Source organism: Pantherophis guttatus, chromosome 1, assembly GCF_059756535.1.
Source record: "Pantherophis guttatus breed Tessera chromosome 1, ASM5975653v1, whole genome shotgun sequence".
NCBI lineage: Eukaryota > Metazoa > Chordata > Lepidosauria > Squamata > Colubridae > Pantherophis > Pantherophis guttatus.
In genome coordinates this window covers 11,734,881-11,761,010 of record NC_142063.1, presented here as the reverse complement: position 1 = coordinate 11,761,010, position 26,130 = coordinate 11,734,881, and the positions used below count along the sequence as shown (strand labels likewise).

At 45.7% G+C, this 26,130-nt stretch overlaps 1 protein-coding gene across 4 annotated transcripts; it reads right to left on the bottom strand.

The window, feature by feature from the left end:
* Positions 1 to 1,234: 1,234 nt before the first annotated feature.
* Positions 1,235 to 24,636, bottom strand: LOC117668650 (disintegrin and metalloproteinase domain-containing protein 10-like). Of its 4 annotated transcripts, none has more exons than XM_034422694.3 (16): positions 24,278 to 24,636; positions 22,487 to 22,628; positions 22,290 to 22,408; positions 21,085 to 21,237; positions 19,064 to 19,155; positions 17,967 to 18,089; positions 15,882 to 15,974; positions 12,711 to 12,870; positions 11,839 to 11,999; positions 10,718 to 10,889; positions 9,069 to 9,213; positions 7,747 to 7,930; positions 6,220 to 6,319; positions 4,028 to 4,248; positions 3,253 to 3,349; positions 1,235 to 1,619 (listed from the first exon to the last, which is right to left on the bottom strand). In XM_034422694.3, exons 1-16 carry the CDS (start codon positions 24,342 to 24,344, stop codon positions 1,471 to 1,473), a joined length of 2,178 nt encoding a protein of 725 aa, XP_034278585.2. In that variant the 5' UTR covers positions 24,345 to 24,636; the 3' UTR covers positions 1,235 to 1,470. The 4 variants fall into 4 exon arrangements, with proteins under 4 accessions (XP_034278585.2, XP_087728505.1, XP_087728550.1 ...); XM_087872379.1 differs by having other exon boundaries at positions 22,290 to 22,399; positions 24,278 to 24,455; XM_087872424.1 differs by lacking the exon at positions 22,290 to 22,408 and having other exon boundaries at positions 24,278 to 24,429.
* Positions 24,637 to 26,130: the final 1,494 nt, after the last annotated feature.

Here is a 26,130-nt window from a genome sequence, read left to right as displayed (position 1 = left end):
GGTCGACCTCTGCCCCCCTGCCAACACAGACTGCGACCGGTCAGAGAGATAGGAGGAGAACCACCGCAACACGGTGCCTCCCACCCCCAGTCCCTCCAGCCGGCGCAGCATGATACCATGGTCGATGGTATCAAAAGCCGCTGAGAGGTCTAACAGGACCAGAACAGAGGAACAACCCCTGTCCCGAGCCCTCCAGAGATCATCCACCAATGCGACCAATGCCGTCTCCGTGCTGTACCCAGGCCTGAAGCCGGACTGGCACGGATCTAGATAGACGGTTTCATCCAGGAACTGTGGGAGCTGTCGCGCAACCACACTCTCCACAACCTTCGCAACAAAGCGAAGGTTGGAGACCGGACGATAGTTTGCCAAAACGGCCGGGTCCAGAGAAGGCTTCTTGAGGAGGGGCCTCACCACCGCCTCTTTCAAGGCGGGAGGCAAGAAACCCTCTCTCAGAGAAGCATTTATGATCCTCTGGAGCCAGCCTCGTGTTACCTCCCGGGTGGCCAGTACCAGCCAGGAGGGGCACGGGTCCAATAAACATGTGGTTGCGTTTAATCTCCCCAGGATCCTGTCCACGTCCTCAGGAGTCACAGGGTCGAACTCATCCCAGGTAACATTCTCAAGACCAGCCTCAGTCACCCCGCCGGGATCTACCCAGTCAGAGTCCAAGCCTTCCCGAATCTGAGCGATTTTATCGTGCAGATACTGTGCAAAATCCTCAGCCTGCCCTTAACATCTATCTATCTACCTATTTAACATCTAACTATCTATTTAACATCTATCTATTTAACATCTATCTATCTATCTATCTATCTATTATCTATTTAACATCTATCTACCTATTTAACATCTATCTATCTATTTAACATCTATCTATTTAACATCTATCTATCTATCTATTATCATTTATCTATCTATTTAACATCTATCTATCTATCTATCTATTATCATTTATCTATCTAACATCTATCTATCATTTATTTATCTATTTAACATCTATCTATCATTTATCTACCTATTTAACATCTATCTATCTATCTATCTATCTATCTATCTATCTATCTATCTATCTATCTATCTATCTATCTATCTATTATCATTTATCTACCTATTTAACATCTATCTATCTATCTATCTATCATCTACAATTTGGATTGTTGGGGTCTCCCCATCTCACGTTCCCACCAACTCAGCCTCTTTCGATCCTGAGACGAGCAGGCATCCAAAGCAATTCTTTAAAATAATTATTTTTTTAATCAATCATTTTTTAAAAGAGAAAGAAGCAAAAAAAAAAAAAGGAAAGGGAGGAAAAAAGGAAAGTTAGTGGGATCGTTATCAGTAAGAAAATCTTCGTAGTTGATTTTTGCTTTTGCTTTTGCGTGTCTGTGTCTGATGGCTCGTGGACTGCTGGTGTCGTCCATGCCACAAACCGCAAGTGTGTGTTGGCAGATGCCCCTTGCCCAAAGCTTAGGAAAGGTCCACAGGGCCAGAGGGTAGCAGCCTCTTCTGATGCATTTTGATATGCATCTCCTTTTCCCAGCGAAGGGAATTGTGTTGTTTCTTCCTCTGGAGTTCAACAGATCCTGCCTTGTGAGAGATCCTGGTGAATTGTTCATCTGCAGGGAATCACAGAATATTGAATAACAGGAGTGGAAGGGGCCTAGGAGGTCTTCTGGTCCAGGGGTCTCCAACCTTGGCAACTTTAAGTCTTGTGGACTTCAACTCCCAGAATTCCCCAGCCAGCTTTGCTGGCTGGGGAATTCTGGGAGTTGAAGTCCACAAGACTTAAAGTTGCCAAGGTTGGAGACCCCTGTATCTAGTCCAACACACTGTGCCATTGTTTCAAGTGATATTTTCCTTACCTAAACAGAGGAAACAGGATGATTCAAGGACTTAAAATACAATTTGGGTGACTTTCGCCTTCCTGCCAGCTTGACTGTGGTTTTACATTTAGGCAAGAAAAAAACCAAAGGAACAGGTACAGTATAGGACAGGTGGTACCTGACTCAATAGCGGTGACTGTGAGGGGGATCTTGGAGTCCTAGTGGACAACCATTTAGATATGAGCCAGCCGTGTGCAGCAGCTGCCAAAAAAGCCAACACAGTTCTAGGCTGCATCAACAGAGGGAGAGAATCAAGATCACACGAAGTGTTAAGACCACTTTATAATGCCTTATTAAGGCCACACTTGGAATCCTGCATTCAGTTTTGGTCGCCACGATATAAAAATGATGTGGAGACTCTAGAAAGAGTGCAGAGAAGAGCAACAAAGATGAGGGGAACTGGAGGCTAAAATCTATAAAGATCGGCTGCTGGAATTGGGTATGTCTAGTTTAATGAAAAGAACTAGGGAAGACACGATAGCAGTCTTCCAATATCTCAGGGGCTGCCACAAAGAAGAGGGAGTCAAGCTATCATCCAAAGCACCTGAGGGCAGGACAAGAAGCAATGGGTGGAAACTAATCAAGGAGAGAAGCAACTTAGAACTAAGGAGAAATTTCCTGACAGTGAGAACAATTAACCAGTGGAACTGCCTGCCTCCAGAAGTTGTAAATGCTCCAACACTGGAAATGTTTAAGAAGATGTTGGATAACCATTTGTCTGAAGTGGTGTAGGGTTTTCTGCCTGAGCAGGGAGTTGGACTAGAAGACCTCCAAGGTCCCTTCCAACTCTGTTATTCTATTCTAACTGCCCCTCCGGCAGCCGATGGCGAGACTGGTCTTCCCGGCGGCACGGCAGCATTGAAGCGACCAGAAATTTGCCAAATTGTAATCCTGCCAGAGTCAGGGATTCGAGATTTGGGGTCCGTTCTATATATTATATTCCCCTTTGGGATTCCTTGGTTTAAACGTCGTTGCCCTGCGGTGCCCTGTTCCACCCAGTTAAAAGCGTCAAGACGCAAGAATTTTATTAGCACGCGTAGTCCTCGACATAGGACCACAGGTCAGGCCGAAGTTTCGGTTGCAAAGCAAGACGGTTGTTAAGGGAGCTTTGCCCCGTTTTAGGACCTTCCTCGCCACAGCGGTTCAGTGAAATTTGCCTGGCCTAGTTGGAGGTGTTTAAAAAGCTGCCTCTATAATATTGAATTAAATTAAATTGAATGAAATTGAAATTGAAAAAGGAGACACTGGCAACTCTGAAGGCTCAAAGATGGCCCCAGCCAGGTTGGCTTCAGGGTTGACAGGCACAGTTTCTTCTCAAACACACACACACACACACACACACACACACACACACACACACACAAACCTGATTGACTGCTGAGTGTCCTTCCAAAGAGGAAGATGGTGCCAGCCATCATGGCTGCTAAGGTTAAAACCACCAGAAGGATCGCACACCAATGTTTCTGTAGAGAGAAAACACACCGACACATAGTTTTTTTAAAAAGCCTCTGCTGATCAGGCAACTCAGCTTGGCTCATCAGAGGCATTTAAAAGAAAAAAAGGGGTTTTTTTCTTTTAAAAGCCTTTGACGATCCCAGCTATCATCAGAGGCCTTTTTTTTTTTTTACTTTTAAAAGCATTTTTTGGCCGAAGAGGTTGTAGAAAAAATGCTTTTAAAAGTAAAAAAAAAGCCTCTGATGATTGTGCGGCTCAGCTGGGCATGGTGGGGGGGGCAGGGATTTTTGCTACCGGTTCTCTGAACCACCCGCTGCCATCGCTACCGGATCAGGTCCAAACCGGGAGCATTTCACCCCTGGCATAGACCCTCAACTTTTGACTTTTGCAGAATAATACCATAGATACTAGCCATTTCTATAATGACAAACCTACTATTTCTTTAACAACAAACCTATCAGCAAAACCCAAAATTTAAAAATTCATTTCTTTTTTCAACCTCGAGCACAAAGCCCAGAAGTGGTTTCCAAGTAAAGAAAAGAAACATTTTCAAAAGAAAACAAAAAGGTTCAGATGCCTTTTGGAAAAAAAGTGCCTTTGGGACAACCAGGACCTGGGATGACTGAGAATCTCCACAGATGTCCTTCAAAGTCCTCCCCACCTTCATCCATGAAGGATGTCCTCACCTTCATCCAGGTGGCCAGGTCCTCCATTTCGATGAAGTCCAAGATGAAGTTTTTCACCCTGGCGATGGGACCGTCCTCGTCTACGAAACGGCAGACGTGGAATTTGTCACAGTAGCCGTTCTTCTCGCCACACGGCGAGCCCGGGAGGAGCGGGATATCCGAACCGTTGAAAACATGGTCCCAAAATTTCGAGGAGGTGCTGGCACAGGTTTCAGCTTGTCCTACAGAAGCCATGTGGGGGAGGGGAAGGGAAGGGGGAAGGGAGAAGAATAAATGCTTAGAGTTGAACGTCTCCAAGGCAAGCACAACTTTTTGGTTAAAGCTACCCAGGATCTTGGCACAATGTCGCGAAGATGAACACGTTACTCAGAATAGGAGTGGCTATCGTGACGGATGATAATGGGTAATATCTGTCTGCTGAAGCTAGTTTCCAGTCTTATATCGCCAGTGGCCTGCGCAGATCATGGCTGATCCCGATGAAGAGAAGACTGGTGTGGTGTCGCGCCAGCAGCCTGTGCAGCCGGCGCTCGTGTCGGACAGCGAGGAGGCCGAAGAGGACGTGGTGCCAGAGGCAGAGACTCAGCCAGGGCCTTCAGAACCTCCAGAGGCTCCTTCAAGTGCAGAGAGCGAAGTGGAGGAGCCTCTCCTCAATGCTTGGGCACGCAGGGCTGCCAAAAGGCAGGAGTGGCTACTCAGGAGGAGGAGGTCTCCTCGAGAGTAAGGCTTGAGGATAATTGGCCACTCCCTTAGCCTATTTAAGTCACACGCCGTTAGTAAGTTTCTTGTTGGAAACAACTTGTAATTATCATCAGAGCATTTTTGGAAAAGTCTTATCGTATCTTGTTTTCTGGGCTGGTTGCCAACCTTTGCCGAACTTTGGTTTATTCTTGCTACTTAATAAATTTGATAAGGACCGTTGGTGTGTGTCAATATCCTCGGAAATCCGGAGCTGGGGCAAAACAGGAAGAGAATATTTGTAGCTCAGGGTTGAACTGTGGGATCCTAGATGCTCTCTGAGTTTGGTTATTTTCTTGCAGACGTTTCATGACCCAACTAGGTAATATCATCAGTGCTAGAAGGGAGTAGGGTTTGCGGAGAGGAGGAGGAGGACTGTGGGAGTTGAAATCCACCCATCTTAAAGTTGCCAAGGTTGAGTAACTATATTGTATGATTAACAGATTAACAGAGTTGGAAGGGACCTTATAGGTCATCTAGTCCAACCCCCAACTCAAGCAGGAGACCCTACACCATTTCTGACCAATGGCAGTCCAATCTTTTCTTGAAAGCCTCCAGTGATGAAGCTCCCACAACTTCCGAAGGCAACTTCTGTTCCATGGGTTGATTGTTCTCTCTGTCAAGAAAATTCCTCCTCATTTCTAGGTCGAATCTCTCCTTGGTCAGTTTCCATCCATTATTCCTTGTCTGGCCTTCAGGTGCTCTGGAAAACAGCTTGATCCCTTCCTCTCTATGGCAGCCACTCAAATGTTTATTTAATTTTTTATTAAATTTATATGCCGCCCCTCTCCAGAGACTCAGGGCGGCTCACAATAATTTAATAAACAAAAATTTAATAAAACAAAACAAACAAAACAATACATTTAAAAAAAACCATTCTAAAAACATTAAAAAGATTAAAAAACATTAAAAACCTTAGAACTCATTCACACCATTCATGGCCGGATCTCGCCAGATCACAAGAGCGAGATCAACGGCCCCAGGCCTGCTGGAAAAACCAGGTCTTCACCGCTTTTCGGAAGGCCAATAGGGTGGGGGAGGTCCGGACCTCAGGAGGTAACTGGTTCCAGAGAGCCGGGGCAGCCACAGAGAAGGCCCTTCCTTGCGGGCGCGCCAGCCGGCATTGTTTAGCTGATAGGACCCGGAGGAGACCAACTCTGTGGGATCTTACCAGTCGCTGGGAGCTATTGGAATGCTAACTGCTTACCCCACTCCCCCAAATGAAGGAACTTGGAGGTGGCTATTTTCACTTAACGACCACCGCAAAAAAAAAATTGGTTGGTCATATGACCAACATATTTTACCACCATTATGACTTACAACCATAATGGGCAGGCACTATTGCGGTCGTAACTCGAGGACAATAAGCCTGGACTCGATAAAAGTTTTTGAGAGCTTTCTTTTGCCTCCAGGCACGGCCTCAAATGTTGGGGACCCATGTGAGATTCGACACTGACCTGGTAGCTGGCAACAGAGCTGGCATCTTCCTCGCAGAGGACTAGAGGCACACTGGCATTCCTGCAGCCCATGCTGGAGGCAGAGGGACCCTTCGCAGAGCTGAAAGGTAGAAGGGGGGATTTTTGCAGATTGTCTTCGACTTAACGACCATTTGAAGTTACCAGATCACACTTAGGACTGGTTAACGACTGCATGTTTCGGCTTTACCACTGCATGATTCACTCAACTGCTGTAAAAGCTGTCCTAAAATTGGCTCCGGTTGTGGTGGGTGAGTGCCTTGATTTATGGCCAAAATTCTGGTGCCAATTGTGGTCATAAGTCAAGGACTATCTGTATCAAAGAATGTACTTATAACACCTGTGTCAGGGTTCCGACAGATGCCCTAACTAAATCATGAGCCTCGAGCCAAGCTTCAAAAGAAATCCAGTTATTTATTAGGAGTTTCATGTTGGCAAGTTCCAAGTGAAGCCAACTCTGACCCCACGTAATTTACGCCCCAATCATGACCCTGTTTCCCCCCCCCCCACAATGTGTCATCAATCACATTCGCCAACAGAGCAATTTCATGGGTTGTAGAGATCATTCCCTTTTGGCCACTGTGGGTAACCCTGGGAGACAGCCTTGAGAGAGATATGTCTGGAATGTGCTTTTGTATTTGGCTGCCTTGCTGTTTCGTCGGTTTCCCATCCCCCTTGACTATAGCAACTCGAGAGCAGGCCAGGGATGCTTTCCAGGTTGACAACCTGGCTAAACTGTCGAAAAATATAACGAGGCATAACAAATCAGCATTGGAAGTGTGAACAGGAAGATATTTTCCCCCTGCACGGTGGACTTTTTGGAAAGTTAAAAAATTGCTGGGTACAAAGTCATCCAACGATGCAAAAGATACGTATAGGTAGTCCTCAAGTTACAATTATTCATTTAGTGACTGGTTACAACAGCACTGAAAAAAGTGACTTATGATCTCCCCCCCCCCACTTATGACTTTCACAGTATCCCCAGGGATACGTGATCACGTGATCAAAATCCGGGCACTTGGCAATTGGTATGTATTTATGACATGTCTCCCAGGGATCATGTGATCACCATCTGTAACCTTCCCAGCCATCTTTCTGACAAGCAAGGTCAATTGGGGGGGAGCCGGATTCACTTAATGACCGCCCAATTCCCTTAAACAACTGCATTGATTCATATAATGGAATCAAATCAAGGACAAAAAAACATCCTAAACTCAGTCTCTTAACAACTGAGGCGGTTAGAAACGAAAATTTGGATTCAGTTGTGGTCGTAAGTCGAGGACTACCTGTCCAGCTTGATTTGATCAGGAGAAAAAAAAATTCCTCCAATCTCAAACAAACAGCCATCAACCTCCAAAGGATCATTTTCTACCTACCCCTCTGGTCAAGCCAGTTTTCCCCACCCTCATTCTTCTTAAGTTGCCCGTGGTAGACTGCTCTTGAGCCTGGAGGCTCCACTGGGATGCCAAGTTCACATTAGCATTTCTGGATGGCCTCCACGGGACTCACCCCGTTCAAACACAGGCGGAGGCCGAGGCCGCAGGGGGTGAAGTTGGCTTTCGGTAGGGGCTCTGGACACGTGGAGCTCGCTCCCGTGCAAAGGCTTTCCAAAGCACAGTCATTCTCATCCTGGCACCTTTGTCCCAGAGGTTTAAGGACACAATTCTGGTTACAACAGAATCCTTGACTGGGGCTGTAGGAGAGAGGGAGGGAGGGACACAGAGAGAGAGAGGGAAATGATGGATGAGTGACGGATAATAGATGATAGATAGATAGATAGATAGATAGATAGATAGATAGATAGATAGATAGATAGATATAGAGTGATAGTGATAGTGATAGATAGACAGATGATAGATATAGGTAGATAGGTAGATATAGATGATAGATATGACAGAGAGAGGTGATGGATGAATGATGGATGATAGATATAAGATGAGTAGCTAGCTAGATGATAGATAGATAGATAGATAGATATAGATAGATAGCGATAGATAGAAAGATAGATGATACATAGATAGTGATAGAGTGATAGTGATAGTTGATAGATAGATAGATAGATAGATAGATAGATAGATAGATAGATAGATAGATAGATATAGGTAGATAGGTATAGATGATAGATATGACAGAGCGAGATGATGGATGAATGATAGATGATAGATATAAGGGTAGCTAGCTAGATGATAGATAGATAGATAGATAGATAGATAGATAGATAGATAGATAGAGATGGATAGATAGATATAGATAGAAAGATAGATGATACATAGATAGAGTAATAGTGATAGATGATAGATAGATAGATAGATAGATAGATAGATAGATAGATAGATAGATAGAGATGGATAGATAGATATAGATAGAAAGATAGATGATACATAGATAGAGTAATAGTGATAGATGATAGATAGATAGATATAGGTAGATAGGTATAGATGATAAATATGACAGGGAGAGATGATGGATGAATGATGGATGATAGATGATAGATATAAGATGGGTAGCTAGCTAGATGATAGATAGATAGATGATAGATAGTGATAGAGTGATAGTGATAGATGATAGATAGATAGATAGATATAGATAGGTATAGATGATAGATATGACAGAGAGAGATGATGGATGAATGATGGATGGTAGATATAAGATGAGTAGCTAGCTAGATGACAGATAGATAGATAGATAGATAGATAGATAGATAGATAGATAGATAGATGATAGTGATAGAGTGATAGTGATAGATAATAGAGAGAAAGAGAGAGAGAGAGATGATAGATAACCTTTATTGTCATGTAAATAAATACATAAGTCCAATCCATCACCATTACCTGCACGCTGCTCCTGGTTTCAACCGGCACTGGATTCCCCTCGGCTCCCCAGCACCGTAGCAGCAGGCGTCCTCATTGTCGCTCCCAACATCGCATTCTTCTTCCGGATCCACAATCTGGTTCCCGCAGATGGGACGGTCGGTTTCTGGAAAGGAAGACGAAGAAGAGGGGAAATAGTACTATTCCCAGGAGAAGTTTGCAAAAGTTGCTTGATCATTTGGGTTTCAGCCTGGAGCAGAAGTCAGGTCATCCCGCATCTGTTGCAGTGAGTGTTAAAAGCACAGCGGAGCCTCTGTGCCGTGTGGCAGTCTACCTGCAAGACTCCGCAGCTAAAAAGGGAGGCTTGATTTCATGGCTCGCGTCTCAGCTTCTCAAAAGCTGTGGTTGGACACTGAAAAATACTGCCGAGCAGTGGTGAAATCCAAAATTTTTTTACTACCGGTTCTGTTGGTGTGGCTTGGTGGGCATGGCTTGGTGGGCGTGGCAGGGGAAGGATACTGCAAAATCTCCATTCCCTCCCCACTCCTAGGGGAAAGATATTGCAAAATCTCCATTCTCACCCCACTCTGGGAACAGCCAGAGGTGGTATTTGCCGGTTCTCCAAACTACTCAAAATTTCTGCTACCGGTTCTCCAGAACCTGTCAGAACCTGCTGGATTTCACCCCTGCTGCTGAGCCTCCCTGAGCAGAGAAAGTCTACCTTTCAACTCCCATTGTTGGCAGCCATAACAGAGCCTCCCTGGACAGAGGCTGTCTACCCATATTTGTCAGCCAACTACAGAATGAGGACCATTGTCTTCCTGCTTGGCATCAAATTGTCCACAGTGGAAAGCTTGCTTAGAAAACACCTTACTCACTCGGAAAAACAAAATGGAGCTTCCCTGCAGAGGAAGACTCTACCTTATACAACTACAAGATAAGAGACAATGATTGGTCACAGGGAGGAATTGGATACAGCCAGTGGGTGGGATTCAAATAATTTAACAACCGGTTCTCTGCCCTAATGATTTCTTCCAACAACCAGTTCACCAAACTGCTCAGAAAGTTAACAACCGGTTCTCCCGAAGTGGTGCGAACCGGCTGAATCCCATCACTGGATATAGCAGAGCAGTGTTTCTCTGACTCGGCCACTTTAAGAGGTATGAACTTCAATTCCCAGAATTCCACAGCCAGAAAGAGGCGTTGAAGTTAACACCTCTTAAAGTTGGCAAGTCTGGGAAAACTGATCCAGCCCCACCACTGAGAACCTAATCCAGGGTCCTTGGAACTCCCCACCACCAGAAATCTAACCTAATCTTTCAAACAAGTGGTACATTTTGTTACTACCGGTTCTGTGGGCGTGGCTTGGTGGTGGTGGGGGTAATATGACTGAGTGGGCGTTGGCAACTTTTTTTTTTTTACTTTTAAAACTGAAACCTCGGCTGAAGAGGTTGTTAAAAAAATGCTTTTAAAAATTAAAAAAAAGCCTCTGATGATTGCGCAGCTCAGCTGGGGGAGGGGCAGGAATTTTTGCTACCGGTTCTCCGAACCACTTGCCTCCATTGCTACCGGATCGGGTGATCCGGTCCGAACCGAGAGCATTTCACCCCTGTTTTAAATGGGATTTTTCAACCACCCCAAGGATTCAAACCCGCCTTGGATTCTCCAACCTGCGAAACAACGATCCTTCTTTCGCTCCAGAATATTTGAAATATAGGCGATGCTACACGGAGAGAATTTATCGTTATTGAATTCGGTCCCGTCTGTGGCATAATTGAACATCAGGAATTTCCCCCGGCTGGTGTTGAGGTCAAAACGGGAACATTCTTTGCTCTGGTCATGCTGTAAGAAAAAGTCGCAGAGAAAGAAACGAGAAAGCGTGGACGTTTTTGGCTGGACTTAAAGACGATCCAGAGTCAAAGTTTTAAGATTTACAGCAGGGGTGTGAAACTCAGGGCCAAATCTGGCCTGTGGGGTGCTTAGATTTGACCAATGGTGGGATTCAAATAATTGAAAAACCGGTTCTCTGCCCTAATGACTGGCTTGGTGGGCGTGGCCATGGTGGGCGTGGCCAGGAGGTGTGACAGGCAGCATTCGGCCTCCTGCACCCCCTGGGAGCAGAAACAGGCCGCGGGGAGGGGGGGGAAGTGCCACCTTCCCGCACCCCGTTTTGGGCCTAGTAGGTCTCCCTGCAGCCTCCTGGGAGCAAAAATGGGGCCCGTGGGGACTCCTAGAAGGGGTGTGGAGGAAAGGGACCAGCAGCAATTTAACTACCGGTTCGCCCAAACCGGCCCAAACCGGCTGAATCCCACCACTGAATCTGACCCAAGGGGCCATCCTGGAAACAGCGATGGTCTTGTCCACAGTGCCTCTGCCAGCGAAAACGGAGCTCGGGAGGGCTTGGGAGAGCTCCATTTTCGGCAGGACGGCCTCCTGCAGCTCTCTGTCAACAAAAATGGAGCTGGGGGGTCGGGTATCCATTTTCACTGGCAAAGGGCTCCAGGAGACTGTCCCAGCTGAAAACGGAGCTCGGGAGGGCCGCGCGCAGTCTTCCCGAGCTCCATTTTCAGTGGCAGAGGGTTTCAGGAGGCCGTCCCTGCCGAAAACAGAGCTCGGGTGCCAGTTTTCATTGGTAGAACGCTCGGGCCACCACAGGCGCCCCCGACACAAGTGAGGTCAAGTTGGCTATGCCCCCCCCCGAGGTCAAACACAACCCTGATGCGGCCCTCAATGAAATCGAGTTCGATACTCCTGATTTACAAGATGGTCGCCCAGAAAAAGGAAGACTCACGGGTGCACCCAGGCTGTGGCCAAATTCATGCGCCAGGGTGACATGGATCATCCGTGGAGGGAGCAGCTGGCCGTACTTCTGCAGCGTGATCAACCCCGTGTTTAGAGAGGCTTCTTTTTCCTGGAAATGCTGATATTTTGAGCAAATCCCTCCGACGTCGTCTGCAAACGACAATCACAGTGAAGAAAGAAAGAGTGAAGATTTCTACTTGCACACGGTCAACAATCCTTTGCGCTCTTAAAACGTTTTTATTTCATCAAGCTGGCCTGGCCTAAATCTTCTCCTCTTTTAAATTTAAATTTTAAATACAAATTTTAATCTGTTTAATTATGGGGTATTTTAAAATTCAGCCAAATTATTTAATTCGTTTTAATCTATTTTAAATTTTGTATCTCTGTGTTTATTCTTCTGGCTGTTCACCGCCCTGAGTCCTTCGGGAGAAGGGCGGTATAGAAATTTAATAAAATAAAATAAATAAATAAAATAAATCCTTGGTAAGCAGGGGTGAAATGCTCCCAGTTCGGACCGGATTGTGCGGCTCAGCTGGGATCATCAGAGGCTTTTCAAAGCATTTTTTTCTGCAACTGCTTCAGCCGAAGAGGTTGTAGGAACAAAAATGCCTTTAAAAGCCTCTCTGATGATCCCAGCTGAATTGCCTGATCGTCAGAGAGCTTTTAAAAGCATTTTTTTCTTCAACCTCTTCGGCCGAAGAGGTTGTAGAAAAAAATGCTTTGAAAAGTTAAAAAAAAAAAAGTTGGCCACGCCCACCCAGTCACATTACCCCACTCACCCACCAAGCCACGCCCACAGGACCTTTTCCTGCGGGAGATGGAAGTTCCGGTGAGCAGATCAGAATCCCGCAGGTGTCTCACCTGGTTGCCCATTGAAAGCAATGCCAAGGACGCCACTGTAATCCCGGTCGGTCAACAGGTAAGATAAGCAGTAACCGTCCCAATTGGTTTTTGAGTGCAGCATAAGCAACATCTCCGGACTGAGAAAGGGGGTCTGTGAAGGGTCCTCTTCTTGGACGATCTGCAGAAGTGGGACAATCCCAAAGCAGGAATGGATGAGACAGAAGGGACCTCACTTCCATGTGCTCGATTGTCACTTACATAGTCCTCAACATACGACCACAAGGGAGCCCAGAATTTCAATCGTAAGTTATTTGTTGCCGCCTGTCGGCTGCCGGCCCTTCCAGCAGCCAAATCAGAGGAGGGGGAGAGGCGTGGGTGTTAGGGTCAGTGTCAGGGCCACCTTGGAGCTCCGAGCGGGAAGAGGGAATGGAGCTGGCAGAGAGAGAGAGACACAGAGGTGGAGCCTGGGCTGTCCGTCAGCCTTCAGATGGAGAGTCAACAGCCCCCAGGTCTGGAAGTGGCTGATGAGAAAGAGGAGGAACAGCTGGGTCCAGTGCCTGACACGTGGCTGTGCAGAAGGCAGAGGAGAGGAGAGCAGTGGAAATCAATGGGCCGGTCCTCGGGACAGAAGAGCCATCACTGCTAGCGAAGCCCCACCCTAGCTCTGGGGATAAAAGGCATGGGGCAGATGAATAGATTTGGCAGACAACCATCCATCTTCCAGACGGACAGACTTGTAAGCCTGTGGTGAGAGAGAAACTTTTTGCCGGGGCTGCCGGCATTCCTAATAAAGGAATCATTGCTTCAACTACAGAAGGTTTGTCGAGTTTGGAGAGCTGGGTCAGAACATTATTTCTCTTGTAAGTCAAGGCAACCACAGGACCAGTTGATTTTAAGACCATTTTACGATGGTTGTAAAGTGAGTCATTGTGGTCATTAAGTGAGTCACCCCGGTCCTTAAGTGAAACACATATTCATTATGTGATTCCAGCTTATCCTATGGGCATTTTTGGCCCAACACGACCGAAAAAAACCCAAAAAACCATTGCAAATTGAAACATAGCAAATGACGGTCCCATGACCGCAGGACACAGCAACCAGGTCATGTTATAGACTGAATGCCTAAAATGAGATCATGTGATCAAAAGATGCTCTGAGTTTTGACCATCAGATCTGGCCAACTTTAAATTTAACAGGTTTTGGTGCCCCCTCCAGACTGACTGTATAATTCAATCAGGCTAATCCAGTGATGGCTCACCTTCTCCGGACCAAGTGCCCAAAGGGCGCAACTGTGCGCGCGAATGCGCATGTGAGCACCCAAACCAGTGGTGAAATCTAAAATTTGTTACTACCGGTTCTGTGGATGTGGCTTGGTGGGGGTGGGTAATGTGACTGGGTGGGCATGGGCAATTTTTTTTTTTAACTTTTAAAACCATTTTTTCTACAACCTTTTCGGCGAAGAGGTTGTAAAACAATGCTTTCAAAAGGCCCTGACGATCCCAGCTGAGTTGCCTGATCAGCAGAGACTTTTTTTCTTTTAAATGCCTCTGACGATCAGGCAACTCAGCTTGGATCGTCAGAGGCATTTAAAAGAAAAAAAAGTGTTTTTTCTTTTAAATGCCTCTGACGATCAGGCAACTCAGCTTGGATCGTCAGAGGCATTTAAAAGAAAAAAAGTGTTTTTTCTTTTAAATGCCTGTGACGATTAGGCAACTCAGCTTGGATCGTCAGAGGCATTTAAAAGAAAAAAAAGTGTTTTTTCTTTTAAATGCCTCTGACGATTAGGCAACTCAGCTTGGATCGTCAGAGGCATTTAAAAGGAAAAAAAAGGTTTTTTTCTTTTAAATACCTCGGACCATCCAAGCTGAGTTGCCTGATCGGCAGAGACTTTTTTTCTTTTAAAAGCTTTTGATGATCCCAGCTGAGCCGCGCGATCATCAGAGGCTTTTTTTTTTTTTACTTTTAAAAGCATTTTTTCGGTTGAAGAGGTTGTAGAAAAAATGCTTTTAAAAGTAAAAAAAAAAGCCTCTGATGATCGTGCGGCTCAGCTGGGCATGGGGGCGGGGGGGGGCGGGCAGGGATTTTTGCTACCGGTTCTCCGAACCACCCGCCTCCATCGCTACCGGATCAGGCAATCCGGTCCGAACCGGGAGCATTTCATACCTGACCCCCAAAATGCAATACATGTGCAGCTCCCATGCATGCACCCCACCCCCGCGCATGCACAGCAGAGACCCGAAGACCAGCTGGCCAGCGGGAGGAGCGCGGCACAGCTGAAATGGGGTGACAGCTCACATGTACACAGACAGGGCGCTGTGTGCCACCTCTGGCACGTGTGCCGTAGTTTCGCCATCACGGGGCTAAGCCCAACAACCCAAAAATTAGTTACCTGGAATTCAGAACGGCTAGTCCTTGACTTATCACCATCCATTTAGTGTTCATTTCCAGTTCATTTACAACCATTCATTCGAAGTTACAAGGGCACTGAAAAAAAGTGACTGAAAACCGTTTTTCACAGTCACAACATTTTTCACACTTGCAGCCTTCCCTGTAGTCACCTGATCAAAACTCAGATGCTTGGCAAGTGGTTCGTATTTATGACGGTCGCAGTGTCCCGGCGTCACGTGATTCCCCTTTTGCGACTTGCCGACAAGCAAAGTCGATGGGGAAGCCAGATTCACTTAACCACCGTGTGACTCACTTAACAACTTCAGTGATTCATTTAACAAGGGCGGTGAGAAAAATCGTAAAATGGGGCAAAACTCCCTTAACCAATTTCTCACTGAGCAACATAAATTTTGGGCTCAAGTGTGGTCATAAGTTGAGGACTACCTGTATTTGCTATTGGGTAATTTTTTTTTCTGGAAAACCGGAAGTAAATGCCGGTTTACTTTCAGAAAAATAATTCATAAATCTCATGCAACCTCACTTCAGGATGTTGCAAACAGCTGCAAATATGGGCTGGTTCTCTAGGTCCCAAATATGTTCACAAGATCAGAAGAGGAATGGTTGGACATCAAAACTCTGAATCCAGGACATAAATCTGTTTCTCGGGGTCCGTCATAATTTTGAATAGTGTCTAAGCAACTGCAATAGCATCGTCCCCTTTTAAGATTTAATTACTTTTCGGTGGAAATCCTAATGACAAATTCCCCATAACTCTGTCCAAAAGGAGCTGCTGGAACCTACTGTGATCGTCTTAACTTTGAACTCGATGGTCCTGATCCGGCCAAATTCAGCGGCTTCATAAATGGTGTTTACAGCTTTTATGTAGTTGGCAATCTAGAAAAAAAACCAGGAAAATTTCTTGGATGGGTTCATACCAGTGGTGAAATCCAATTTTTTTTTTTACTATCGGTTCTGTGGGTGTGGTTTGCTGGGTGTGGTGTGGCTTGCTGGGCGTGGCAGGGGAAGGATACTGCAAAATTCCCATTCCCTCCCCACTCCTGGGGGAAGGATATTGCAAAATCTCCATTCCCACCCCACTCTGGAGCCAGCCAGAGGTGGCATTTGCTGGTTTTCCGAACTACTCAAAATTTCCGCTACCAGTTTTCCAGAACCTGTCAGAACCTGCTAGATTTCACCCCTGGTTCACACGATGCTTGGATTCCTGGGGTCATATAAATACATGAGATTCCATTGCTATAGCTTAGTGTTTCTCAACCATGGCCACTTTAAGAGGTATGAACTTCAAGTCCCAGAATTCCTCAGTCAGTCCTTGATAGCTTTATGATGTGTGGACTTCAACTCCCAGAACTCCTCAGTCAGTCCTTCACAGCTTTACAATGTGTGGACTTCAACTCCCAGAACTCCTCAGTCAGCCTCTGACAGCTTTATGATGCTTGGATATCAAGTCCCAGAATTCCTCAATTAGCCCTTCCTAGCTTTATGAAGTGTCAACTTCACCTCCCAGAATTCCTCAGTCAGTCCTTCACCATTTTATGATGTGTGGACTTCAACTCCCAGAATTCCTCAGTCAGTCCTTGATAGCTTTATGATATGTGGACTTCAACTCCCAGAATTCCTCAGTCAGTCCTTGATAGCTTTATGATATGTGGACTTCAACTCCCAGAATTCCTCAGTCAGTCCTTGATAGCTTTATGATATGTGGACTTCAACTCCCAGAATTCCTCAGCCAGCCTTTGACAGCTTTTATGATGCTTGGACATCAAGTCCCAGAATTCCTCAATTAGCCCTTCCCAGCTTTATGAAGTGTCAACTTCACCTCCCAGAATTCCTCAGTCCGTCCTTCACAGCTTTACAATGTGTGGACTTCAACTCCCAGAACTCCTCAGTCTGCCCTTCACCATTTTATGACATGTGGACTTCAACTCCCAGAATTCCTCAGTCAGCCCTTCACCATTTTATGACATGTGGACTTCAACTCCCAGAATTCCTCAGTCAGCCATGCTGGTTGGAGAATTCTGGGAGTTGAAGTCCACCCATCTTCAAATGGCCAAGTTTGGGAAATGCTGCTATTACCCAATCCCATTTAGCCCGGCTTAGCATCCTGTGTGGATGCAACTACAGAATTACTCTGCCAGAAAGGTGGAGATGAGAATGACAGGAAGGGGCAGGCGTGCCCAGGAAGAGGGCAACTTTTGCAAAATCCCCCTCCCACCTCCAAATATGATGGTGAGTCACCAAAGGCGGGGCTAGGCAAAGAAGTGTAGGAAGTTAGCACCCACCCCTCTCCTGGGAAAATGAGATATTTTTAGGAGATATTAAAAAGGGCAAAATATTTCCCCTAAAAGGGGAGGCAGAAACTCAGCCCCCCCCACCCCCCACCCCACTTTGTCAATGGGCCATTAAGGCCTGGGCCAGCCTATTCTACATAACAAAGATCTACCTCCTTCAGGCAGACCCATAGTAGGAATTGCCCAAAGCCCTTTCATTACATCATCACCCAGCAAGAGTCAACCAAGCTTGGGATTCAGGACAGACTACAGAGTTACCCCTGCGTGGCCCCATGGGAGTCTGACAACCAATCAGAACACAAGCTCAAATTCAAAAGCCCAGAGAGGGTATAAAACCCAGGCACTCTCAGCATCTCTTCCCCTTTTTTCTCTTCACCCCAGATCTTTGTTCACCATTAAAAGCCTCTTTCCAAGCAGCCTCCATGTTTCCAGGGTCTTTCTCCCCACTTGGAACTGAACCAAGAAGGACATTCCTTCCAACAGAGGTGTATACCCGTTCTAGCTCCACCTCCTTTTATCTTGACCCTCCCCCTTCATCCTTTTTAAAAAAAAAAAAGAGAGAGGGGGATTTGCACACCTGGGCGATCACGGCTTCCACAGAGCCAAACCTTTGGTAGAACAAGTGATCGGCTTGAAGGTGAAGCAGGCAGGAAGTCTTCGAATAATTCAAGCTCCTCCTGGGCCGATGAGTGTGGTTTGCCTGTGGAGAGTCCATGAAACAGGTGGGTGAGAGAAGGAATAAATTCAATCGGCAGTCCTCGACTTACAACGGTTCACTTAGTGACCGTTTGAAGTGACGTCACTGAAAAAAATTGACTTCTGACCATTTTTTACACTTACAGGACCATTGTCCCGTGCTCGAAATTCAGACTCTTGGCTACCGACTCACATTTATGGCGGTTGCAATGTCCCGGGGGGGGTCATGGGATCCCTTTTTTGCGACCTTCTGACCAACAAAATCAATGGGGAATCTAGTTTCACTTAACAACCGTGTGACTAATTTACCAACTGCAGTGATTCCCTTAACCACGGTGGCGAGAAAAGTCGTAAAATGGGGCAAAACTCACTTAACAAATGTTTTGCTTAGCGACAGGAATTTTGGGCTCAACTGTGGTCGTAAATCGAGGACTACCTGTACAGGAAGCTAAACAAGGTTAGAAAGATGTATCGGAGGTTGAATTACATTAGACCAGCCTCAAAGACAGGTAATCCTCGATTTACGACCAGAATTGAGCCCAAAATCTATCTCGCTAAGTCAGACATTTATTAAGTGAGTTTTGTCCCGTTTTACGACCTTTCCTGCCAGGGTCTTTAAGTGAATCACTGCGGATATTCAGTTAGTGACACGGTTGTTAAGTGAATCTAACTTCCCCATTGATTTTGCTGATCATAAGCTTGCAAAAGGGGATCCCATGACCCTGGGACACTGCAACCGTGGTAAATGTGAGTCGCTTGCCAAGCCTCCGAATTCTGAACACGTGACCATGGGGGTGCTGCAACGGTCATTAGAGTGAAACACGGTCATAGGTCACTTTTGCCAGTGATGTTGTATTTTCGAATCGGTCACTAAATGAACTGTTGTAAGTCGAGGACAACCTGCGTACGGTCGGTGATTTAGTGGCGTGGAAAACTCATTTGTTTCACCACGATCGATGCTTTTTTTTTTTTTTTTACCTTTGCTGTCAGCTGCCGTTGGAAATCTTGCAGTCGTCGGTGCAGTTTCTGAGCCAGCGATGCTGATTTGGAGTCGTGCAGAAGTTTATAATCTACAAAAGTCACAATCGATGTTCTGTCCTCGCTGCACAGGTTTATCCCGTGTGCGGCCTGAGACATGCAGCTAAAATAAACCAGATCAGGATGTTTTGTTCAAGGAAGAGGATGGCTTTAGCTGCGTGTCAAGCTGGACACGGGATAACGTGTGGTTTTACAGGACAAAGCAGTGAAACAGCCGGGCTGGGTATGTGGGATTGTGGATTTTTTTGTCCTCGGATGAACCTGCGTCACGGATTAGGCTGGGTGGATGGATGGATGGCTGCGCGGTGTGAAGCCGGCTGGATTTTTATTTCAAGGGAAAAAAAGATTCCTAAAGACACCAGGAGCCAAATGGGTTAGCTAAGAAGATCAAGGGAGAATTCAAAAAACAAACAAGGATCGTTGCAAAGTGGAGACCGAGGAAGATGGAAAACAAGACTGAGAATTAATTAAACTCGTCTAACTGGCAAGATTTTTTTTTCCTGCCTTGGGAAGGAAATACGTGGCCTTAAAATGAAAGTATTGATAGGTAGCGGCCAAAGGGAATATCAATACAGTTCCATTCTCCACCTGTCTTTTTGCTTGCCTTCCTTCCTTCCTTCCTTCCTTCCTTCCTTTCCTTCCTTCCTTCCTTCCTTCCTTCCTCACTCCCCTCTTCTTCCCTCCCATCACTTCCTTCCCTCCCTCCTTCTTTCCTTCCTTCCTCACCCACTGATTCCTTCCCTCCCCCTTCTTCCCTTCCTCCTTCTCTCCCTTCATTTCCTTCCTTCCTTCCTCACTCACTCACTCAATCCCCTCTTCTTCCCTCCCACCACTTCCTTCCTTCCTTCTTTCCTTCCCTCCCTCCTCCCTCCCTCCCTTCCTCACTCACTGACTCCTTTCCTCCCCCTTCTTTCCTCCTCCCTCCCTCCCTCACTTATTTTCTCCCCTCCCTCCCTCAACTCTTCTTCCCTCCCACCACTTCCTTCTTTTCTTCCCTCCTTCCATCCTCCCTCCATTCTTCCCTCACTGACTCCTTTCCTCCCTGTTCTTCCCCCCTCCCCCCTCCCTCCCTTCATTTCCTTCCTTCCTTCCTTCCTTCCTCCCTCACTCTCCTTCTTCTCTCCCCTTCCTTCCTTCCTTCCTCAACTCTTCTTCCCTCCCACCACTTCCTTCTTTTCTTCCCTCCTTCCCTCCTCCCTCTATTCCTCCCTCACTGACTCCTTTCCTCCCTGTTCTTCCCCCCTCCCCCCTCACTCCCTTCATTTCCTTCCTTCCTTCCTTCCTTCCTTCCTCACTCACTCCCCTTCTTCTCTCCCCTTCCTTCCTTCCTCAACTCTTCTTCCCTCCCACCACTTCCTTCTTTTCTTCCCTCCTTCCCTCCTCCCTCCATTCCTCCCTCACTGACTCCTTTCCTCCCTGTTCTTCCCCCCTCCCCCTCCCCCTCCCTCCCTTCATTTCCTTCCTTCCTTCCTTCCTTCCTCACTCACTCCCCTTCTCTCCCCTTCCTTCCTTCCTCAACTCTTCTTCCCTCCCACCACTTCCTTCTTTTCTTCCTTCCCTCCCTCCTCCCTCGGTCCCTCCCTCCCTCACTCCTTCCCTCTCCCTTCCTCCCTTCTTCCTTCCCTCCCTCCCTCCCCTCCCTCCCTTCTCGTTCTCATTTTTCATTCATTAATTCCTGCCTGCCTCCTTCTTTCTCCTCCCTTCCTTCCTTCCTCCATCCCTCCCAATTTTTTTTGCTAATGATTTCACAATCTCCCTTTTCAGCCTTGTTAAAATGATAATTTAATGGCCGCTTTCGTAGGCGTTGAACATGGGGGACCCTATTTGACCCAAAGTCTTCAGGCTTCTCTTCCTCTCTCTTCTATTTGAAAGGGAATTTCAACCCGATTGACCTGCTGAAGAAAATTGGTGATGGGGAGAGAACTGGGGGTGGGGGGTGGGGGGCTTGAGCCTGTTCTCACCTAAGTCCCTCTGGTGATGGATGAAGGAATGGGCCTCCGGAGGCTCTTTGACCACAGCAGCAGATTCCATGTAATAGGTGCCATTCTGGGTCTGGATGAATCCCTCAAAGACGCCGTGGATGATGGACCCATGGCAGAAAGAAGCTGCGTCTCCTATCCAAAAGTCACTTTAGTCATATCAGAAAAAGCTACAGTAGAAACCAGATTGATCGTCACGGCAAGAAGGTCGTAAAGCGGTGAAGTTTTGCAGGTTATTGGGTTTAAACATTTATTGCGTTTCCTGAGCAGAGAGGCTGCACCCATCCCTCTCCACAGTGCAAATCCCCAACTCCATCAATTGGGTTTAAAATCAAAACAGAAATTCCATGATGAGGTGAGAATGATAATATAAATGAAAAGATCCTTGCAAGGACATTTTCAGTATTTCTTTAAAAAACTAGAAACTTCATTTAAAAAGGATTGGATGACGACAGGAAGGGGAAGGGGAGGGAAGGAAGAAGGGAAGGGAAGCAAAGGGAAGAAAAGGAAAGGAAAGGAAAAAGGGAAGGGAAGCAAAGGGAAGAAAAGGAAAGGAAAGGAAGAAGGGAAGGGAAGGGAAGGGAAGAAAAGGGAAGAAAAGGAAAGGAAGAAGTGAAGGGAAGGGAAGGAAGAAGGGAAGGGAAGCAAAGGGAAGAAAAGGAAAGGAAGAAGGAAAGGAAAGGAAAGGAAGAAGGGAAGAAAAGGAAAGGAAGAAGGAAAGGAAAGGAAAGGAAGAAGGGAAGGGAAGGAAAGGAAGAAGGGAAGGAAAGGAAAGGAAGAAGGGAAGGGAAGGGAAGGGAAGAAAAGGGAAGGGAAGGGAAGGAAGAAGAAGGGAAGGGAAGGAAAGGAAAGGAAAGGAAAGAGAAGGAAAGGAAGAAAGGAAGGAAAGGAAGAAGGGAAGGGAAGAAAAGGGAAGGGAAGGAAGAAGGGAAGGGAGGGAAGGGAAGGAAGAAGAAGGGAAGGGAAGAAAAGAAAAGGAAAGAGAAGGAAAGGAAGAAGGGAAGGGAAGGAAGAAGAAGGGAAGGGAAGGGAAGGAAAGGAAAGGAAAGGAAAGGAAAGGAAAGGAAAGGAAAGGAAAGGAAAGGAAAGGAAGCAAATGGACGAGGAGTGTTGGATATATAAATTCTGTGAATAGATAAGTAACAGGGAAAGGAGAAAGAGAATATAGGGTGGGACCTCTACTCCACCTTGTAGGGTGCCTGAATAAACGGAGGAGACGTCTGCGGGTTCGGAGGTCTCGTTCATCACAAGCACAACGTCCTTAGCGAAGACCCTCGTGTCCTTCCAGAGATGCAGCCTAAAGATCCTGAAATAGGGTTTATTACCACACACCATTCAACAGTTGCTTTTCTGATTCATGCTCAATCTGGACCAGGCCACGAACCTTTGAAATGCATGGAATTCCAACCACAAGGATCGCCGGGCTCCTCGGCTCACTTCCCGATGCGCCTTCTCCAAAGCCCCTCGGTCGTAGGAAAGTTTCTCCTGGGATTTGACAAACGCTCGCATGGGGCTGGCTTCACTTGCTTTGGCAGGGAGAGAAGCAGAAGGTTGGAAGGGACCTACCTACTTTCCCTCCCTCTTCTTTTTCCTTCCTTCCTTTCCTCCCTCCCTCTAGGTTCCTTCCTTCCTTTAGTTCCCTTCCTTCCTTCCTTCCTTCCGTTCCCTTCCTTCCTTCCTCTAGTTTCCTTCCTTCCTTTCCTTCCTTCCTCCAGTTTGTTTGTTTCCCTCCCTCCTTCCCTCCCTCCCTCCTTCCTTCCTCTAGTTCCCTTCCTTACCTTCCTTCTAGTTTCTGTCCTTCTTTCCTTCCTTCCTTCCTTCCTTCCTCTAATTCCCTTCCTTTCTTCCCTTCCTTCCTCTAGTTTGTTTGTTTCCCTCCTTCCTTCCTTCCCTCCCTCCTTCCTTCCTCTAGTTCCCTTCCTTACCTTCCTTCTAGTTTCCTTCCTTCCTTCTAGTTTCTGTCCTTCTTTCCTTCCTTCTTTCCTTCCTTCCTTCCTCTAATTCTTCCTTTCTTCCCTTCCTTCCTCTGTTTGTTTCCCTCCTTCCTTCCTTCCTTCCCTCCCTCCCTCCTTTCTTCCTCTAGTTCCCTTCCTTACCTTCCTTCTAGTTTCCTTCCTTCTTTCCTTCCTTCCTTCCTTCCTTCCTTCCTCCCGTTCCCTTCCTTCCTTGCTTCCTCTAGTTTCCTTCCTTCCTTCTTTCCCTTCCTTCTTTCCTCTAGTTTCCTTCCTTCCTTCTAGTTCCCTTCCTTCCTTCCTCTAGTTCTCTTCCTTTCTTCCCTTCCTTCCTCAAGTTTCCTTCCTTCCTTCCTTCCTCTAGTTCCCTTCCTTCCCTGCCTTCTAGTTTCCTTCCTTCCTTCCTTCTTCTAGTTCCTTTCCTTCCTCCCTCTAATTTCCTTCCTCCTCTAGTTCCTTTCTTTCCTCCCTCTAATTTCCTTCCTCCTCTAGTTCCTTTCTTTCCTCCCTCCCTCTCTCCCTCCCCTTTCTCTCTTCCTCCTTCCCTTCCTTTCCCTTTTCCGTCCTTTCCTTCTTTCCTCCCTCCAATTTATAGAGTCACCCACTTTGCATACTTCATATACAGCCGTTCATCCATTTCATATGAAGCCCCTTTGATCTCATGACTAAGGCACGAGGGCTAGAAAGTGGGAGACTGTGAGTTCTAGTCCCACTCAGCCACGAAAGCCAAATGGATGATTTTAGTCAGAATGTGTAAGAATTAATCATACACTCAGCAATGCAGGAAGAATGAAAATGAGGATCTCCTCCTGGAAGGTAGTTTTGAAATTCCTCATTTTGACCTTGAAAATCCTGCAACACGCTCCGCTCCGTTTTACAGCCCCTGACCTTCCAAGATCTTAATCTAAACTTTAAAAGAAATCCTTAGAAACAAATAATTTTTTGTCAACAAGAACAAAAAGGCCTCAGGCAGCTCCTTAGCACGAATCAGCCTGTGACTTGGTCTCGGGCACCAAATATGGAGAGCAAATTTTGCAGAGATTCAAGGAAGGTTTCTCCTTGCCAAATATATATATTTGGATAAATTGGAGGGAGGAAAGAAGGAAAGGACGGAAAAGGGAAAGGAAGGGAAGGAGGGAGAGAGAAAGGGGAGGGAGAGAGGGAGGGAGGAAAGAAAGAAAGGAACTAGAGGAGGAAAGAAATATATATATGAAAATTCCTACCTGTGCACGTCGTTTGGGAAAGAAGAAGATTCCAGAAAGGTAAATTTAAGTACCAGAAAGAAACCATGGACTCCAAAGTTCTTTGTTCCTTCCTTGCAAATGAGATTTGACGGAATCAGAGCTGCGTTGCTAAAGGCGAAATAAACCAGAATGCAGGCAGGATCTTGCTCAGGCTTGTTTGACCCCTGAATCGTTGGAAGCCGATGAGCCAAGTTGCAGTCAATCCCTGCCCATCTAGGAAATGATATTGCGATCTCCCTAAAAAATGCATTTTTCACAAAACCTAAACAATTTGTTTCAGGATGCAGACAGAGGAAGACTCAGGGAGATGTCAAAACATTCTGTGGGACAATAAAACTACCCTATAAATCAAGAGTGTCCAATCATGGCATCCTTAAGACCTCTGGACTTCAATTCCCAGAATTCCCCAGCCAGCGAACAGGTCTTAAAGTTGCTAAGGTTGGACACCCCAGGTATAAATCATTGCCTATTATCAAAGATTTGCAACACATGAAAGTTTGTTGACTTAAAATTTATGCACCAATAATCTGTTTTTCTATTATTATTTTTTCCCCATGCCCCTTGAGCTAGATAAAGCCTGTTTATTGACAATTATTTAAGTCTACATTAGTGGCCAAAATTGTGGAGACCTTTTGGGAAAAGTGTATTTTCTAAAACTAGCTAATAACACCACTTTTTTTTGGAGTAGTAGTACATATAAAATTATATATGAATGGAAAGATAATTTAATCAAGAATGTAATGCAATCGCTTTTATGAAGGATTTGCTATTAGAATAGCAGTTACCGTATAAAGAAGAAAAGTGAAACACATAAAAAAACAAGATAGACAAAAATGATCACCATAAAGAAAACGTGATATACAAAAATGATCCCCATGTCAGTTAGTACTTAGTTGGGTAACCTTTAGCATGAATGACGGCCTTACAACGTCTTCCCATGGAGTGAACCAAGTCTTTGAGTTCTGCAGCTGTTAGCATGCAAAACCAAGATTGAATGATTGCTTCTATTAACTGGGGTTTATTGCTGGGTCGCTTCTGACTAACAAGTTTCTTTAGTTGGCTCCATAGATTTTCAATTGGGTTAAGAAGGTCTTGGCTATTCCCAGGACATTCCAGCAGTGGAATAGGATTTTATTGAAACTCCAATATATATATATTATATATATATTATATAACTCCATATATAGCAGATTTTAGCTGAGGTTTTAAAGGACCTTGCAGAGTGCTCTGTAAGGATTTTTAGAAGATTTTAAGCTGGGATTTTAATCAGGATTTTAAATATTTTAACCAACTTATTTACAATGACGCGGGAAAGCACCAGAGATTTTAATTTTTTGTGTATATATATATCTATCTATCTTTGGTTATTCGGGTTTTCTCCCGCGTAAAATTGGAGGTTTCTTGGCAACGTTTTGATGAAGTCTCGTTGCCAAGAAACCTCCAATTTTATGCGGGAGAAAACCTATATATATATATACACATACATACATATATATACACATATACATATACATACACACACACACACACACACACACACACACACACACACACACACATATATATATGGTGTTATTAGCCATCAAACCTCAAAAATTCCACAATTTTGGCCACTACTGTATTTACTCATCCTTCCATCCACCTTGCTGAGTTTGAGAGACTCTGTTCTATGCCATTAAATTAAAGGACCATGTTAGTATTATATGTACAGTATTTTTTAATTATTTTGTGCAGAATGTTCTGAATCCTCCTTGGTCCACACAAACGTCCCTGGAGTTCAGATTTGGCCGGCCAGCCCTCTCTTATTGCTAAGTCGTCCTTGCTTAGTGGAG